The 18,254-nt window shown below is 40.5% G+C and overlaps 1 protein-coding gene across 10 annotated transcripts in view; it reads left to right on the top strand.

Annotated features, from left to right (window-relative positions):
- CBFB (core-binding factor subunit beta) overlaps positions 1-18,254 on the top strand; it is a 261,658-nt gene that overhangs the window by 146,173 nt on the left and 97,231 nt on the right. For 9 of the 10 annotated variants that reach the window (XM_029608699.1, XM_029608703.1, XM_029608704.1 and 6 more), the window contains one exon: positions 1,921-2,016. In XM_029608699.1, coding sequence (XP_029464559.1) covers positions 1,921-2,016 — 96 coding nt within the window. Of the gene's footprint in view, positions 1-1,920; positions 2,017-3,027; positions 3,100-18,254 lie in introns of those variants that run through there. The other variant, XM_029608698.1, reaches the window with a different exon arrangement.

Below are 18,254 nucleotides of genomic sequence, written 5' to 3'. Positions count from 1 at the left end.
GAACAACTCAGAATGGGGGCATGCTTGATGGCAGAAAGAGATGCGTGAATCTATTTCAAGGAGAGAGCTAGAGATAGCCGACCAACACCTTCCTAAACTGCAAACCAATATAGGACAAGCGCGTGAAGACCCAGTGTCCAAATGCAATAAACAACTTACCACAGGATGTCAATGGATTTCATAACCTTGCCATGTGAAGGGGTAGTGGCTGGCAGTGTTGCATGTGAAAAACCAAATGACTGACACCCAGCTGCCATGAGGTCTATCGTAGCAGGTAGCTGTGAATATCAGTGAGACTCGGCTAAGTTTAAGCCCTACCCTGGAAAACCTTTGCATTGCCTTGTATTATTGGGTGAGTCTTAGCTGTCTTATGACTTACTCTGCTAAAACTTACTTTGTGCCACAGGGTGGGAAATTCAAAATTTGGGGTTTGTCTCAACTGGGCTAGACAAACCCCTTTGAATATTTTCCTTGTAGTGTTTATTTTTTTACCATGCTCTTATTACGTTGGCTTACAAGTGGCGTTAAAGTACCATTGGTGAGAGAACAAAGAGCTCCCTGATGCACATGCAGAATATGGTGAAAGTTTTGGGGAGCGTAACCTTGCAGGGAGCAGTTCTGCATATCTACTGGCCGGCTGTGGAACACACTTCTACAAATTTCCAAGGGAACTGCAAGCAATGATTTAGATTGCTGGAAATATCCAGTTATCTGTTTCTTTGCTTTTTTTTTTTTTTTCTTCTTTTGGGGGTTTGTACCTAGGCCTGCTTTCTTTTGAAAATCTCAATACATTTTCTTAACCTTTCTCCATGTTTTTGTAATAAAAAGTATGCATCTTTTATTTAAGGCCACATTATCCCCTATTTTAAGAAAGTCTCTTACTTTAAGCCCACTTTTAATTTGTTATACTTCACATGTATGGGGTGCCTGCATTAGGGGTTCTGCTAAAGACTAATTTAATAGCACCCTAATTCACTTTAAACATGCTTCCCATTCAGGAGTGAAATATTAAAACATATAAGGAGAATCATGATGGTTGTGTTTATTTCAACTGCCGACTATGTTCTTTAAAATAATTGTTTTGGTCCTACTGGTTTACTTTTAAGTTCAAATCTGTTTATTGAATCTCAAAGACAAATACAACAAAAGAATAACAGAAGGTACTACTGTTTTAAGGATTACCTCCTCCACTTCCATACACATAAAGACCTACGAATAAGAGGGAGCATTGGTTTTCTATTGCCTGCCCTAACAATTAGTACTGATGGGTATTGCCTCCAGGGGAATGGATGAAACCCGCATCGCCTGCCCCCCACCCGCCATGAGATTTCTGTATCCAGTGCCTTACGTTTGCTCTCTGCTGCTGCTGCTGTTCAGTATTTTATTGGTCAGTGACTGTAAAGAACTGCAGAAGTTCATCATTAGTGGCCCTTACCCCTTAAGTCACCAAGTTTATCTGGCAAATGAAGTTTGTTGCATCTGTTTATAAATCAGGCGCAGTACGTTTCTCTGGTAAATGATGATATTGACATTTGGAAGATGCTTTCTATATTTTGCGCGGACATTTTTGAGTTATGGGCTTCATTCAGATAGGACTTTTCCTCATTCTGTGTGCCTGTGGAGAAAAAATGTTTATTAAAAAATGCCTTATATAAGCATTAAGAGGAAAGGCATTTTGTTAAATGCCATAATTTGATTTATATTCCACCTTTCAGCGGGGATTTATTTATTTAGCTTCTGTCAATCCTCAAAGGAAAAGGATAAAAGCAATCAACTGTCAAAAATTTGGATTCTAAAAAATTGGACTCCCAAAAATTATAGCTGTTGACTCGCTCCTTGTTTCCTTGCAGCATGTTTGACTATTGATAATGCTTGAAATAATAAGGCTTCTGTTGCATTTTTGAATTTGTGTCCCAAAAGCAGGAGGATGCATTGGCACAGCAGGCATTCGAAGATGCTCGGAGAAGAAACCGTGAATTCGAGGACAGAGACCGGTCTCATCGTGAGGAAATGGAGGTGAGCATTTTATGACTGCTTAGCCAGTGGACGGGTCAGTACCTTCCTAAAATTTCTAACTCAGTTACGTTTTTATGCAGAAGCTGGATGTCTGCATCCCACTTCACATCAATCAACAAGTTAGCCCTTAAAACTTGGTAATTCCCAATTGTCTTTTTTTTCCATTTCTCAAATATGAAAACAAGAAGCTAAATGATTTTAGGAAATACATGTGTAATTTTGACTTGGACATTGCAGAGTAAATCATAGTGTCAGCATGGGGTGGGCCACAGGGGTACATGACCCAACCAAAATCTGACCCTTCTCACAGAACTAGTATGGGAGATTCAAGGCTAGATCAGGTTAGCAGCAATTGTTTCGTATCAGGAGGGAGAGCGGGGGTGCATCAGCCACTTCCTCCCTCTCTTCTGCTGTGGGCCCAACCTCTTGTCTTGAACTACATAGGACTTTGTACAGCCCCACAAATCAAAGCAGCAGTTGGGCGAGGCAGCAGAAGAGGAGAAAGAGGAAATGGCCTGAGGCACCACTGCGGTCTTACTCCTGCCACTGATCAGCATGGGAGGAGAGAATGGAAGAGAAAGTTAGAGAGGAATTGGTTGGTTGAAGAGAGGAGGGAAGAGTGTGGGATGGGGAAAGGGAGGGGGGAATGTAGGGGCACAGGGAGAGAGAATGTTGGGGGTGGGGAGAGGGTGAAAAAGTGGCTTAGCTTGGGGGGCCCCCCAATTTAAAAAGACTTTCAGCTGTACACCTATGTTACCTCTGATTTTTGTTTTGATAAAGTGACTTTTATTGCGAAAAGGGTCTGTTTAGAGCATCTATTTATTTATTTATTATTTTTATATGCCGACATTCGATCTGAGATATCACACCGGTTTACAGTCAGGTACTGTAGGTATTTCTTCCATTGCTCAAAATAGTAACGTGCAGTCCTTCAGAGTGAATGGAGAGAAGCAGAAGGTATGATAACACAGAACTTTTCAGGAGCTGAAGTCTTGCACACATTGGTTACAGAGACGCAAGTCCAAGAGATACTTCAGCAGAAACAGTCAAGGACAAAGTGAACCATGAGCACTCTCAGCTAGAATGCAGTTGGCTGTCACCTAGCAACTGTTTCCATTTTCACACTGGGTGAAGTATGTAATCTGTAACATGCCCTCTCTTTTTTTTTCATCTTATTTGTAGGCCTTCTTTTTTGTTTGTTTTTATTTAAAAAAAAAAAAAAAAATTCTGTTCCCCAAAATCTGACATATTTAACTAACAAATATACATAGATAATAAAACCATCATATGAAAAAATAACATTCCATTATCAAAACAAAACTGTGCACAAACTAATGCCTTCTACTGCAAAACAACAAAAAGAACATCAGAATTAGTTTGCCTCCAACATAAATGCATCAGTAATTTCAATGTACATCATTAATTTCTCAGGTTCACCATAGGCCTTTTAAAATATGTTTTCTAAAAGACAAGAAGCATTCAGTCACCCTAACCTCATCAGCGAGAATGTTACAGAGTTGTGGATCAGCAATATGAAAGTTTCTTGCATGGGTCTCTGTCAGGCAAACCGATGGTATATCAAAAAGGTTTCGCCCTACAAATTTTAGCAACATTGAAGGTTTATAAAGAATAGACAGAAGTACTTTGAATCAGGGTACAGTAGATCAGTGTCACGATCTTAAATTTGATCCTCCAGTATATGGGGACCCAATGATGTGAACGCAATATGGGAATAATGTGATTGTAAAGCTTGGTTCCAGTAAAAATATTTGTGGTTACACTCTACATTGCTTGTAGGCTTTTTAAAATAGTTACTGGTAAACCAACATGAAATGAGTTATAGTAATCCAGACTTGATAATACCAAATCCTGCAAGATCGTGCAGAAATCATCAGGAGGCAAATATAATTTTAATCTTCGCAAAAGGTGCAATTTTTAAAAATGTGCCTTTTACTACCACCTTTATTTGTAAATTAAAGTGAGATTGGGTTCTAATCCCCCCTCCAAATTTTGTAGCTGGTGAGAAACAGGAATGACTCATTCTTCAAACTAGAAAGATGGAAGAAGATCGTTTAAAACAAATCTATTTAGTACCATCAACTCTGTTTTTCCCACATTAAGCATCAGTCTATTGATAGTCATTCAAAGTTTAATTGTATGCAGTCAGCGACTATAAAAAATGCATTACTCAAAGTGGTTAGAACCAGAACAAAAAAACTGGTCCTCATCTATTTGATTTTGTTCAATAATGATTTTCCTTGGGATGCATACATTAGAATAAATGGTTTTCCCATGTGATCACACCACCCAGAGTTTATCCTTTTGTTTTGTTTTGTGCGGGATCTTGATGATAGTAAAGCAGATAAGGCAACCCCCTTGGGCGCACCTATTTGGGGGAGGGGCGCCAGCATCCAGTTGCTGTACAGCTGCACATATTTATTTATTTATTTTTTTCTATACCGACATTCCTGTAAAGTACAAATCATATCATATTAGGAGAAACTCTTCAGTGTCGTCTCATATGCTGAAATTACTGACTGCGGCTCTGTTATTTTTTTTGGCATTCCGAGATGTAGATTTATTTATTTGATATTTTATATTCCACTTTTCAGCCACTTCAAAGTGGATTACATTCAGGTACTATAGGAATATGGATCATGGTATTAGCGTAGGGCTTAGGCAATGCTAACACACCATAGTAACAGAATAAATGACGGCAGTAAAAGAGCCAAGTGGTCCATCCAGTCTGTCTAGCAATGTTTTTTTATGGGTACTAACTGCCGCTCTTGTGCAGGTTACCCCTTATATTAATTTCCAGCCTTTAGCCACTAGGGATCCTCTGTGTTTATCCCAAGACCATTCTCGTCTCCATTGCCTCTTCCAGGAGGGCATTCAGTGCATCAACACTCTTTCCATGAAGAAATATTTCCTGATGATGTTCCTAAGTCTGTCTCCTTAGAGCTTCATATTATGACCCCTTAATTCTACAGCTTTCTTTCCATTGGAAAAGGTGTGATTCTTGTGTATCATTAATACATTTCATATATCATTCATACATCATTCATATCTCCCCCTCCCTCTCCCCCCACCTATTTTCCACCTCCTTTTCACCCCCTCCCTCTACTCTAAACTACCTCTTCCCCCTCACCCCCCATAAAGTGAATTTATCAGGACTACATATTGTATATAAAAAACTTATATATAAAAAATTTGTTCCCAATCACGTGTATATATACCTCCTTTAATTGTGGATTCCCCCCTATATATCAGAATCTCCCCCTCCCCACCCCCCACCCCCGTTTAGATAACCTCTTTCATGTATCACACTTTTATAATTTTACTTATATAATCTAATCTGTTATTTGTATGCTCTGAATGTTCCTTATTTAATTATCTAATTACGCAAAAATTGTAAAGCCTGTTGCTCAGTTCTGTTATATGTAAACCGACGAGATGTTCCCAACGTTCGTCGGTATATAAAAGTTACTAAATAAATAAATAAATAAATTTCATATATTTAAACGTCTACATCAATGCCGAGGGTGGAAGGTAAATAGAATCAAAAAGTTACTAATAAGGGCCAAGAGTAACAGATAAGTATGAGAAAAAAAATGTGTGAAAGCTTGCTGGGCAGACTGGAATGGGCCGTTTGGTCGTCTTCTGCTGTCATTTCTATGTTCCTGTATCATATACCCCTGTCCTTTCTCTCATCTAGGCTATGAATATTTAGCTCCTTCAGTTTCATCTCATATGGTTTCTGGTGCAGACCCCACACCAAATTGGTTGCCTTTCTTTGGATCACTTCCATCCTGTCTCTATTCCTTTTGAAATATGATCTCCAGAACTGAACACAGTTCTCAAGGTGAGGCCTCACCAATGACCTGTATGGGGCATTATCACCTCCTTTTTCCTGCTGGTTATGTCTCTCTCTATGTAATCAAACACTATTATCCCGAGATCTCTTTCCCGGTCCATGCACATCAGTCTTTCGTCCCCTCAGATCCATGGCTCTACAATTCTTGGCATTAAATCCCAGGTGCCAAAACTTTAACTTCAAACTTTCTTAGATTATTTTTCATTCTCCGAGGACAAGCAGGATGGTAGTCCTCATACATGGGTGACATCATCGGATGGAGCCTGGCATAGAACTTTGATCTCAAAGATTCTAGAGCTTTCAAACATGCCCTACTGTTTTATTTTTATTTATTTATTTGCTTGTTTGTAAAATTTATTACCCACCCTTCCATGGTTCAGGGCAGGGTACAATAAAAATGCACATAAAGATTATGTAAATAAAACATCTAATTTACATAAAGCAGTCACAGACTATTTTACATCAGAGTTGAAATAACCAGGCAAGAAAATCTTCATTTTTTGTTCTGATTAAGATCTTAGTATATAGAAGGTAGGGCTGGTTTAAAAGAAGACATATTTTTACTGCTATACTTACTAAATTAGTTTTTCTTTTCTTTACTTTTTTAACTTTGTTTATTAATTTTAAAGTTATATAAAATAAAAAGAGACATTGCACAGAAAATAGAGAAATATTATAAGTAACAAAAACCAAAAATACCAATAGTAAACAGATCAGTTATATTCTCTCTAATTCGAAACATAAAGTTAGAAGAGGGGATTGACACTAGAGCATGGTTTATGATATGGACTTTAAAATTGTTAAACATAATGTAACATTTTTTCTTATCTAAAAATTCTGTAGATGGATATTATGCAAAAATCTGGCTAGGTATGAACCAGTTGACTGTGGAAAAAAGGAAAAACTGTGGTTTGAGAGCATGGCCAATGTGGACCAACAGCAGGGCCACTTTTTACCTATAGATAAAAAGGGAGGTTGCCTTTGCTCCTTATAAAAAGGAGGGGAAGTGCATAGGTAAAAGCACCCCAGTAGAATACTGTTATGATATCGAGGTGTTTGATGGATTCTTAGGGGCAACAGTGACAGTGTCTCCTACAGGGAAGAGTCCCGTAGGGAACTGTAGCACCATGCTAGACTCAGATGCACAAACACAGAGAATATATCTTTATTATGCAGCTTGTATGGTTCATCAGAGGTGGCAGTAGAGAGTGGATGAAATAGCAACAGTCTGTGATCCTCAGTGGAGGAGACCCATCCCACAATGGTGGTATAAGGCCCCGATGCAGATATCCAGTGAGACGCTGTAGAAGAGACAGACTGGCAGATGTTATTACACACTCCCTTGTAGCTGAGTAGAAAGAGTTCCCAATAAGCAGTAGAGAGAGGATAGATAGCAACAGTCTGTGGTCCTTGGCAGAGGAGTCCCGTTCCACAATGGTGGTGTAGGGCCCGATGTAGATAGACAATGAAGAGCTGTAGATGAACAGACTAGGAGAAGTAGTACTCACTCTGTAGGTGATACGTGGTGTTCCAGCAGGTAGAAGAATCAGTAGCAGGCACCAGGATAGACACACAGGCCCTCGAGGAGCGAGTACCTGGGTTCAGGATAGGCACTTGGAAATAAGCAAAGGGCCCCCGAGGAGCGGGTACCCAAGTTAGTAGAACCCCGAAGGGTGAAGATAGCTTCCAGCAGCAGCAGAAGCGGCAGAGCAGCTTCAGACCGTAACAAATCCAATTCGTTGCTAACTTGGCGAGAGTCAGCAAATGGGCAACCTTTTGTAGTCGGAAGCAGTGACGTCACTCGAGGGGGACACACCCGGGTTTCGCGCCAACACTGCTACAAGACGTGAGGTGTGTGCGCGTGCCCTAGGAGGCCTCAGGTCAACATGGCGGGACGCCGCGCCAGAGCTGCTCCAGGGATGCCGGAGGGTACGGCAAGGAGACGCTACGGATGCTATTCTCCCGAGGCTGGTGGAGAAGGCTGAAATAGAGGATGAGGCATGTTGGGCGAAGCTGTCTGAGACAGGACGCAACAAAGACCCATTGCCCTTAACACAGATAGGCGACAGCCAGCTTTCCTTTGTCATGACCAGATTTTAAACATGCCTGGCACCAGAGCACCACACCAATACCACTAGCCTGCCCCAGCTGTCACACCAGTCCATCCAATGGTGGTATTTGTCTTTATTGCAGTGGTAGGCCCCACTGCAGGCATAATTACTGAACTGCCTAGTCCAATGGTTCTCAACCTTTTTTCTATCAGGACACACCTGAGAGATGATGCTCACATGCATGACACACCGAACAAATGACCATCATGGGACTAAATATAAACATACAGTCTGCATCCACAAGCATCCTCCGCTTTCTAACAGTGGATGCAGAACAGAACTAAGATATTTCCCTGACATAATACAAAATCTGTAAAAAACAAAAAAAAAAAACAAAAGAAAAACAAACCCCAAACCAAAACAAACAAACCCTATTCTATATGTTTATCGAAGCAGCACTAACTCCAAGAAATGAAACAGCAATAGTCCTACCCACAAAAAGACAGTAGTTCACCACCAGTGCAATATCTTATTGAGAAAATACAACAAATAAAACTGATACATATCCTTACATGCTAGTAAAGTACCTCATCTCTGTCACACACACACAGAACACAAACAGAGATCTATCTTCACCAAATATAGAATAAAGAAAAACACAAGTTACAAATGTGGAAACAAAAGGTGGAATGGAACCCCCAGAAATCCATTCTGCAATCAGTGCAAACAGAAATATATTTCCTCCTACAATAAGCAAAGTTCAAAGATAGAAGAAATGCATATGTTCAAAACTGACATATTAAGGCTCTTGTACCCCATCACTCCCCGCATACACCCTTCACCCCTCACTTCTCCCAACTACTCAATCATCTCTTCACATGCTCATATCCCTATCCATCATTCCTGACTCCCCCACCCCTGCATCCTCTTTCCCATGCTCCCTCTCTCCCCTGTTAAACTCCCCCTACCCTTCCCCACCTAGCATACCTCTGACCACCTCTTTCCCACCTGTTCCTGCTCAACATCCCCTGACCTTCCCTCTTCCCCAACCCAGGAGCCACCACACCTCCATCTCTCCCTCCACTTCATCTCCCTACCGAGCAACCCCATCTTCCTTTCCCCTACCCCTTCCTACCCAGCAGACTCCTGGCTCCCTATCTTCCCATGCCTTCTTGCCCAGCACATTCCCCCTCCTCCTGGCTGCCAGCCAGCCAGCAGAAAAGCCTTCAGTCCAATCCGGAGTCTCCCTCCCTCTTTACCAGCAGTAGATAAAGGCAAGAAGCATTTCAGGAGAGAAAGAAGATGAGGAGGCAGCAGCAGTGGAAGTCAGTAGTGAATTTGTAGAGCACGCACCTTTTTTTCTCATGCTTCCGTTTTCACATCCAGGCCCTTGGAGTGAAGAGAACATCAACAGCCTCACTACCAGGCCAAGCAGAGGAAGATAAAGTTGGTGTCCTGCCAGGCCCATATGAACAGAAGTTGATTTTGTCTCGCTCTGATCTGGGTGAAATAGGAGGGAACAACCTCCCACTGGACCAGGAAGAGGAGAAGGAAGCAAGAGCAGCTTCATGTCATACCCAATAAAGACATCTGCCAACTCCTGCTCAAACTGATGAGGAAAGAGCAGCTTTTTGCTGAGTCTGCGACATACCTCCCAATACACTAGTGTGCCCCAACACACTTGTTGAGAATCACTGGCCTAGTCAACATCAAGATGCTCTGATTTTCTGGTTGCATCAGCTCAAAAGAAGCTGAAACCAAGTGTTGTAGCGTGTGATAGATGCATGCACTGACTGTCTGTGCTTTGCAGTGCAGGAGAAACGAGACAAATATTGTCCCAGGCTCCCCCACCACTCAGCTACTGTGGCTCAAAGGACAAGAATGGAGAACTATTTTTCACTGCCACCCTCTCCTCCTTTGCTGTGACTCATATTACTGGAGTTATGTATGCTTAAGAAGTAATATCTATTCACCTCCCTCTGTTCCGGAAGCAGGGTGGTGTAGTACATTTCTTTTTTTTGGGGGGGGAATGGGTGGTGGTGTCTCTTTGTAACAGTCTGTAGATAGGTTACTGCTGGCTTGGGTCACTGCTTGGAAGAGGCAGATCGGACATTCAAGCATGTCCATTCATATGGTAGGCTAATTGATAACTATTGGCATTTCAAGAAATGCCATTCTAGGTCAGAACAAAGCTCCAACGAGCACAGTAGCTTGTCTCCTGACAATGGCCAATCCAGATCACAAGTATCTAATAGAATTCCAAGAAATAGGTTCAATCCTTCTTTCTCATTACCAGATTAAGCAGTCTGCATGGCTAATTATGGACTTTTCCTCCAGGAACTTGTCTATACCCTTTTTAAAAAAAAAATGTATTTATCATTTTACATACATATTAAACACGAGACATCTTGTAATGGGAAAAAATAGGATCGACAACAAGAATGGTATTACAAAAAGAAACACACAGCATGAGGAAAAACAAATAAATATTGGTGATTCAGTCCAAGTCCACAATAAGGGGGCATCCAAACTCAATTTCAGGTAATTTATCAAATATAAGTAATACACAGTAGCTAGCGAGGACTAATAATAATTGGATTCATTATTGTCTAAAATCTGGCACTTAGGTGACCAACGGAGGTAAAGAAGACTGCTCTATCAGTTTCTTGTCAGCAAAAAAAGGGATAATTGAGCAGGTTGATTAAAAAAAAACAAAACATAAGAAATGCCCATAATTTTTACACAACATTTATATAGAAATTTCAAAAAGAACATCGCACTCACTTGCAAAACTCTAGGTTTCAGAATCAAAAACTGCTGTCGCCTTTTTTGGGTCTGCTTTGCCACATCAGGAAAAATTCTAACTTTGTAATTCGGGAAAAGCTCAAATATATGCCTAAAAAATAAACGTAATTCCCAATCTCTGTCTGATTCAAGGAGAAAGGAAGCTATTAAAGGAGCAGGGGAAACCCTCTCAGTGTTGGACAATCTCACTACTATATTGGAAAATTCTAAGTCCAATGATTGTATAGGAGCCTTTTGATCCGAATTGACCATTTTTCTTCTGAAACCAGGTGTATAATATGCCTTAGAAACCGAGTGAAGAGCTTGTTGTGAAATCTTTAAGTGCCACGCCATTTTTTATGACACTTATGGCCAGGGAGACAAGAACACTTAGATTTTTATTGAAAGCATAATTATTTATTGTTCAGGATAAGTATTCTTGGGAGATGCTGATGCCATGCCTCTGACAAACTGACTACCAGTATCTCATCGTATACAGGATGTGAACCTTATTTTATAGATAACATTCAATATTGAACAAGAGGGGTAGAAGGTTCTAGAGATTTGCGTGTCTGCCCAAAGAATCATTTACATAGGTTGTCATGGCAACAGCATGATGTGACTATCTCTGAACTACCCTGATTACTTTTTTCCAGGTGTGACCCATTTGCCCTCACTTGAGAGAGTCCTTTGTTCTGTTAAAATCTTACTGGTCAAGGTAATTAACACATCTGTGGCTGTGTTTATAGAAACTCCTGAGAATAGTGCCTGAAGCTCCCGCAGTTGGTTTCTTCTTTGTATAACCTTATGAATAAGCATCATCTTGGAGCCAGCTTGACTGCTTGTCCGCTGTCCTGAGAAACCACAAGTCATTCTCAATAAGTCACTTAGAGTTCATTCAGCCCAGGCAGGCTAAGAAAACCAAGGACTCTGGGCCATATTTTCCTTTCTTTATGTTGGTTTTCTGTTCAGGCACACATCATCTTCAAAATCTCCAGAAAGTACCATTTAAGCATATCCCTTAAGTGTTATCAGAGGATCCTTAGGAAAATTAATAAATCTTAAATTTCTGCCCCTCATAAGATTTTTCCAAATTCTCATTCTATTTGTCACAGAAGCATTTTCTTTAATAGTAACCATTTGCAAGGCTTTCATAGAATCCACTTCTCTCATATTGGCTTCAATAGATTTTTCTAAAATATTTTTTATTAACAGGTTCCAGAGAGCCACAACCAGCAGCAACATCATCAATACATCTCAAACACCATACCGTGGTACACAGCAAAGCATATAACACTCTATACCACCAGTATTGTAAATCAGCTTAAGGTGAAGGCCCTTGATTTTAGGCATAGAACCAAAACATCCATCCACCATACAGTATACCACACACACACTATCATTCCACGACACTCACTCCTACCCACCCCGGAGACCGAGTTGGGTCTATCGGAACCGGGAGACATACAGCAACCAGGCACAGGAAGTTAGTACTAGTACCCTAAACTACTTTGTATCTATAGGCAAAAGGTCAAAGAAAGCAGTCCAGTGCTTGTGATGTCCCACTGTAAAGTCTAGCCAATCCATTTACATAATCATTGCCATTCGCTGGTACCTCAATAGATTTTTCAATCGATGATTTGGAAACCTCCAACGCCGGAATTCTAGAATCAATATCAGCAACTTTTACCACCAAAGAGCTAAACTGAGATGAAATCATCTTGCCCAAACCTTCAGGGGTCTCCCATATTGCCTCTAGAGTAAACTGAGTGGGTTTTACTAGTGTGAAAGATGTCAAAAGTCTCTGGAACCTCTATTCTAGGCAAGGGGGATAAACTCTCTTCTTCCTTAGTCACGTCAGAACTGCCACTAGCAGATTCTGGTATCTCTGGAGCTGCACGAAGCCCTCTAGTCTCTGAAGGAGTAGCAGTCAGCTCAGCATCCTCGGCCCGCAATGCCTCCCCTCCGGGGGTCATTGCCCTCATAGCAGCAGGATTCAGTGGGGGAATTCGAACACCAGGAGAGACAATGGTGAGTGAATCTGAGGATAAAGCAAGTGGCTCTTTCTTGCTGTACTCCCAGCAATTCAACTTCCAACTGAGTTTGTCACCAAACTACATGGGCATCCATCGGGCTGCACTGGAGAAAGCCAGGGGAGGCTTCAGGGATAACCCTTTTCTTGGTGCATCTCTTGTGGCTAGAATAAAGCATCGCTATAGGAAAAAAGAGAATTCCAAACATGTAGAGCGTTACGATGCCGTCTTGGATTCCCCCCCCCCCCCCCAATGTGTGTGTCTACCCTTTTTAAACCCATCTACACTAATAACTTTTACCACTTCCTCTGACTGGCAACAAATTCCTCAGCTTAATTGAGGGCTGAGTGAAAAAATACTTTCTTTGATTTTTAAAAAATGTTACTTATAGCTTCATGGAGCATCTCCTAGTGCTATTGGAAAGGGTATATAATTGTTTTCTATTTACCAATTTCACCTTACTTATGATTTTATAGACGTCTGTCATAACTCTTCCAGGCTGAAGAGCCCTAACCTGTTTAGCTTTTCCTCATAGGGGAGCATAAGAACATAAGAGTTGTTCCATCCCCTTTATCATTTTGGTTATTCTTCTCTGCATCTTTTATGGTTCTACTATATCTTTATTTGAGATGGGGCAACCAGAACTGCACAGAATACTTGAGATGTGGTCACAGCATGAATTGATACAGAGGCATTATGATATCTTCCATTTTATTTTCCATTCCTTTCCTTATAGTACCAAAATTTCTATTTGCTTTTTTGAACAGTGCCAAATACTAAGCCAAGCATTTCAGAATTTTGTTCACAGTGACTCCAAAATCCTTTACCTGAGTGGTGATGCCTAAAATAGAACCCAGTGGTGTGTACTTATTGAGGTCCATAGACACAGTCCAGATAGCAAAGTTAGCCGATAAACTTATTTGACTAACTTTGGAGGTACTGTATTTTCAGTAATGCTGCCACACTATTGAATATCTGTGTTAGCCGGTTAACTTAGCCGGCTAACTCAACTCCTCCCAGTTATGTCCCTGGAATACCTCTAACTTATCCGCTAAATTCTAGCCACGTAACGTATTAGCCAGCTAGAATTTAGTTGGATAGATGCCCAATATTCATTTACCCGGCTAACTTCTGAGTTAGTTGGCTAAATGCCTTTGAACAAGGACCTCTAAATTTATTTATTTATTGATTTGTAGACATTTGACATTCTGGTTTTTACTAAGAATGGCCTCAAGACAGATTACAACATAATAAAAAAACAGACAATACCATTTGAATACCAGTTAGTATCAAATTCACAGTTTGGATTATTCTTCCTTATATGATCTTGTCCACATGAAATTCCATCTGCCATTTAGATACCCAGTCTCGCAATTCCCCACAATTGGCTTGACATTTAACTACTTTGAATAATTTTGTCTTATCTGCAAATTTGATCACTTCACTCATTGCTTCCTTTTCCAGATATTTACAAATATATTTAAAAGCACTAGTCCCAGTACAAATCCCTGGAGCATTCCACTATTTACCTTTCTTTAGTGAGAGAAGTGACCATTTATTCCTGTCTGTTCTTTGTCAACAAGCAGGATTGAATTAGCCATGACAGGAGTGACATCATCTGACAGTTGCCAAACAGAGCCATCTTTCTAGTTCAGGAGTTCCAGTATGTGTGCTACCTCGTGAGCCTGTCACTTTTTTTTTTGTCCATGCTTCCACATGGCTGTATACCTTCTCTCTCTACTTATCTTTTTCAATTGAATGTGTTCTGGCAGTCTTTGTTTCTGATTTTGTTTCGTGTAGCATCACTGCCTGGGCAGCCCCTCAACAGCACTCTTCAGTGCTAAATTAAAAAAAAAAAAAAAAGTGGGATGTTTGGGTCCAAGAAGGCCACACCCAGTGACTTCCAAGGACTGCATCTGTGGCTGCAAGGTGTCCATCACTGATAGCCACGATATCTGCTGTAAGTGTCTGGGACCTGAACACAACTCTAATTGCTATGGACTGTTCAGATGTCATCTAAATCTAGTGGAATTGGGTATGGAAGATGGTGAAGCTCCGCAAGTCTGTGAAGAGATAGAGTTCTCAGAGCAGAGCCTCCTTGGGCCTCCCTCCTTGCCAAGTTGAGCAAAAGCTTTTCTGGCAGGGCTTCTCCACCTATGGAGCCAGATTCTGGTTCTGCTGTAGCTCCAAGGTCTAGAAAGACATGGAAGCATGGGGCACATGAACCGGTGCAATCCGTGGCTCACCCCTGAGCCTCATCTCCCCCTCGTGGCCTATGAAGCAGACAAGCTCCTTGAGACTGACCAAATCTTTATTTGAAAAATATTGTGAGCAAGCAGATAAATTACGAGGTCTCTTTAATAGTCGACCTCAAGGACCATTCAAACATTTATTTATTTATTTTGAACTTTTATATACTGACGTTCATGATAATATTGAATATCGCATTGGTTTACAATGAAACGTATATTGCATAAAAAGCATTACAAAGAACAGGGGTTACATAGAACTGGGATCCAGGAAGATAAATACAGGAGTTTAAAGACAAGCTGCTAATTTATCATCCAAAATAGAACAAAAACATTGAATTGAACTTAACGAAAATGAGCTGTAAAAAATGTATGCACAGAATTGCTCTTGCTATTTGTATGGGATACTTTTTCAGACTAAAAAAAAATACAGGTACTCTCTGCTCAGCTCTCTCCTCAAGCAGCAAGCACATGTGACAGTTATAGAAACACAGGCTTGCTATTTCAAACCTTTGGTGATACACCTCCCACCTCTGGGTAACACACTGGCTGAGAACCACTGTGTTAGTAGACAACCTGCATTTAAGGGATTTACAGATTGTTTTCCATATGCCTTTTTTTGAAAAACTAAAATTTTTAAAGCTCTAAAAGAGCTTGCAGCGTAAAGCTACCACTACCCATCCCCTTCATCTTATTTCAGGCAAAAAACACGCAAGTTTACTCAAGTTAAACTCTCACTGGAACATACTAGCACCAGCTCATGTAAGCGCATTTACAGAGTAATATATTTCAAAATCCATAGATTTCTGCATCAGACACACATTTCATCTGTGAAAAATGCATAAGAGTGTGAAACCACTTAGTTTATTGTCATGGACTCTTTCACACAACAATAAGATAAGTCACTTTTAAATGTTGTGAAAAAATTTTAAAAAATGGACACTGGATGATGATTAATGGTAAGGCAATGAAGGTAATGTGATACTGGGAATGTCTAGTATGAGCGAAAAAATAAATGTGACAAGAGTATTAGTTAAAGGCAGGATTAAAAAAACCAAGGTTTTCAGTTTGCTTTTGACAATAGCAAGGATGAGTTATGAATGTCTAGGGGGAAATAGGTTCTAGAGATGTCTAGTGAGAATAGAGAAAATATAAAATTAGGAAGAAGCCTGTTTCACATTGGATACAATAAGTAGTGATGATGAGATTAGCAAAGTTGTTGAGAGAGAGACTAGTGAGAAGTAATAACAGATCTAGATGAGAAACAGAATCTTGAATACATTTCAAAGTATGTATAGTAAAAGTAAGCAGCAGTACTTAGCCAGGAGCAGCAAAGAGAACTGGCAAGTAAGAATGGTGAGGTATTTGTTGGAGGCATAGAATTTAGGAGTACTTGAAGAGCAAGGAGGGTAGAGTTACACTGGCAAAGCTAAATATAAGGAGGGATCTAGTGAAGCTTGAGGAATGTCTAACAGAAGTTCAGACTTATTGCTAAATAATTCAGGGTTGTGCATTTGGATTGCAGAAACACAAGGGTACAGTACAGGAAGTGAAATTCTTTGTACAAAACATGTGAGATCTGGGGTTCATCTTATCTGATGATCTTAAGGTTGTTAAACAAGTAGATAAGGTGATAGCAAAATTCAGAAGGAAACTTGGGTGTGTTTGGAGAGGAATAACAAGGAGGAAAAAGATGATATTGCCTCTGTATAAGTCACTGGTAAGACTTTGTTTGGAGTACTGTGTCCAGTTCTGGAGACAACACCTTCAAAAGAATATAAACTGGATGGAGTTTGCTCAAAGGGTAGCTATAGAAATGGTCAATGGTCAGTGGTCTTCATCATGAAACATATGGGGGCAGACTTAAAGATCTAAACATACACAGTTGTGTTCATAATTTTACATAACCCTGACAGAATTTGTAAGACGTGTAACATTATAAGAAAACATGAGTAATCTGCACAGAGCAGCAGTTTCAATCCTAAGCACTAAAAGCAATGATATAAATGCATCAAACATCCAAAAAAGCATTGGACTAACCTGCTCAGAGCAGTTGTAATAGCCTTCTATAGTAATGGTAAGGGGAAATGGCAGCTGGTGTAATGGAGAAGCATGTTAGTTTGTTTCCTTTCTAAAAATTGAAAAATGGAAACCACCACTATGATAGTTAATGGCGATATCCAAAAACTGTATATATGACTCATCAATATTAAATAAAAACTGTAAATCAGGATCCTGTGTATTCAACCAACTTAAAAAGACTTCCAAAATCCTCTCTCTCACCTGACCCCAGTACAATATCATCAATATATCGCTTCCATAATATAAAATTTTTCTTATAGGCGCAATCTGTTAATACCCATTCTTCAAAAACCCCTACATATAAATTAGCAATATCGGACGCCATTGAGACCCCCATCGCAACACCCTTGATTTGTTGGAAAAGAACCTGATCAAAATTTTTAAAAATTTTAGTAATAGTGAACAAATCAAGAAGGAAATCCATAGGCACGCGAACTGGTTCAGATCTTTTCTCCAGAAACAAACTGTGCAATCTGAATTGCTCTATCTTGGGGAGTATCAGTGTAGAGAGAGGCTGCATCTATGGTAGCCATTAATAAACTGGCAATAGGCACCTCCAACTGCTCCAACAAGGAGATATGTCCAGAGTCTCTAATATAGGATGGTAACCGAGTCACTGAATCATGTAAAAAAAATATCTGCAAAGATCAATAGTAGCTCCAACAATGAACCCCGAGAAGAGACAATCGAGCTCCCCAGTGGTCTAACCAATAGTTTGTGAATTTTTGGTAAGCAGTAAAACACAGGACATATAGGATGTGGTACTTTTAAGAAATCACTTTCTTTCAGGCCGATTCAGTAAAGTCCGCGGGAGAACGGACGAACGCCCGCTCTCCCGGCGCGCGCACCGGCCCTTTGCCGGTGCGCGCGATTCTGTATTTAAATTAGGTGATGCGGTAAAAACAGGGAAAAGGAGGCGCTAGGGACACTAGCGCGTCCCTAGCGCCTCCTTTTTGACAGGAGCGGCGGCTGTCAGCGGGTTTGACAGCCGACGCTCAATTTTGCCGGCGTCGGTTCTCGAGCCCACTGACAGCCACGGGCTCGGAAACCGGACGCCAGCAAAATTGAGTGTCCGGTTTTCGGCCCGACAGCCACGGGCCGAATTCAAATTTTTTTTTTTTTTTACTTTTCGGGACCTCAGACTTAATATTGCTATGATATTAAG

Source organism: Rhinatrema bivittatum, chromosome 7 (assembly GCF_901001135.1).
Source record: "Rhinatrema bivittatum chromosome 7, aRhiBiv1.1, whole genome shotgun sequence".
Classification (NCBI taxonomy): domain Eukaryota; kingdom Metazoa; phylum Chordata; class Amphibia; order Gymnophiona; family Rhinatrematidae; genus Rhinatrema; species Rhinatrema bivittatum.
Note: the sequence above shows the minus strand (reverse complement) of the source record. Positions and strands in the feature narration are given on the sequence as shown.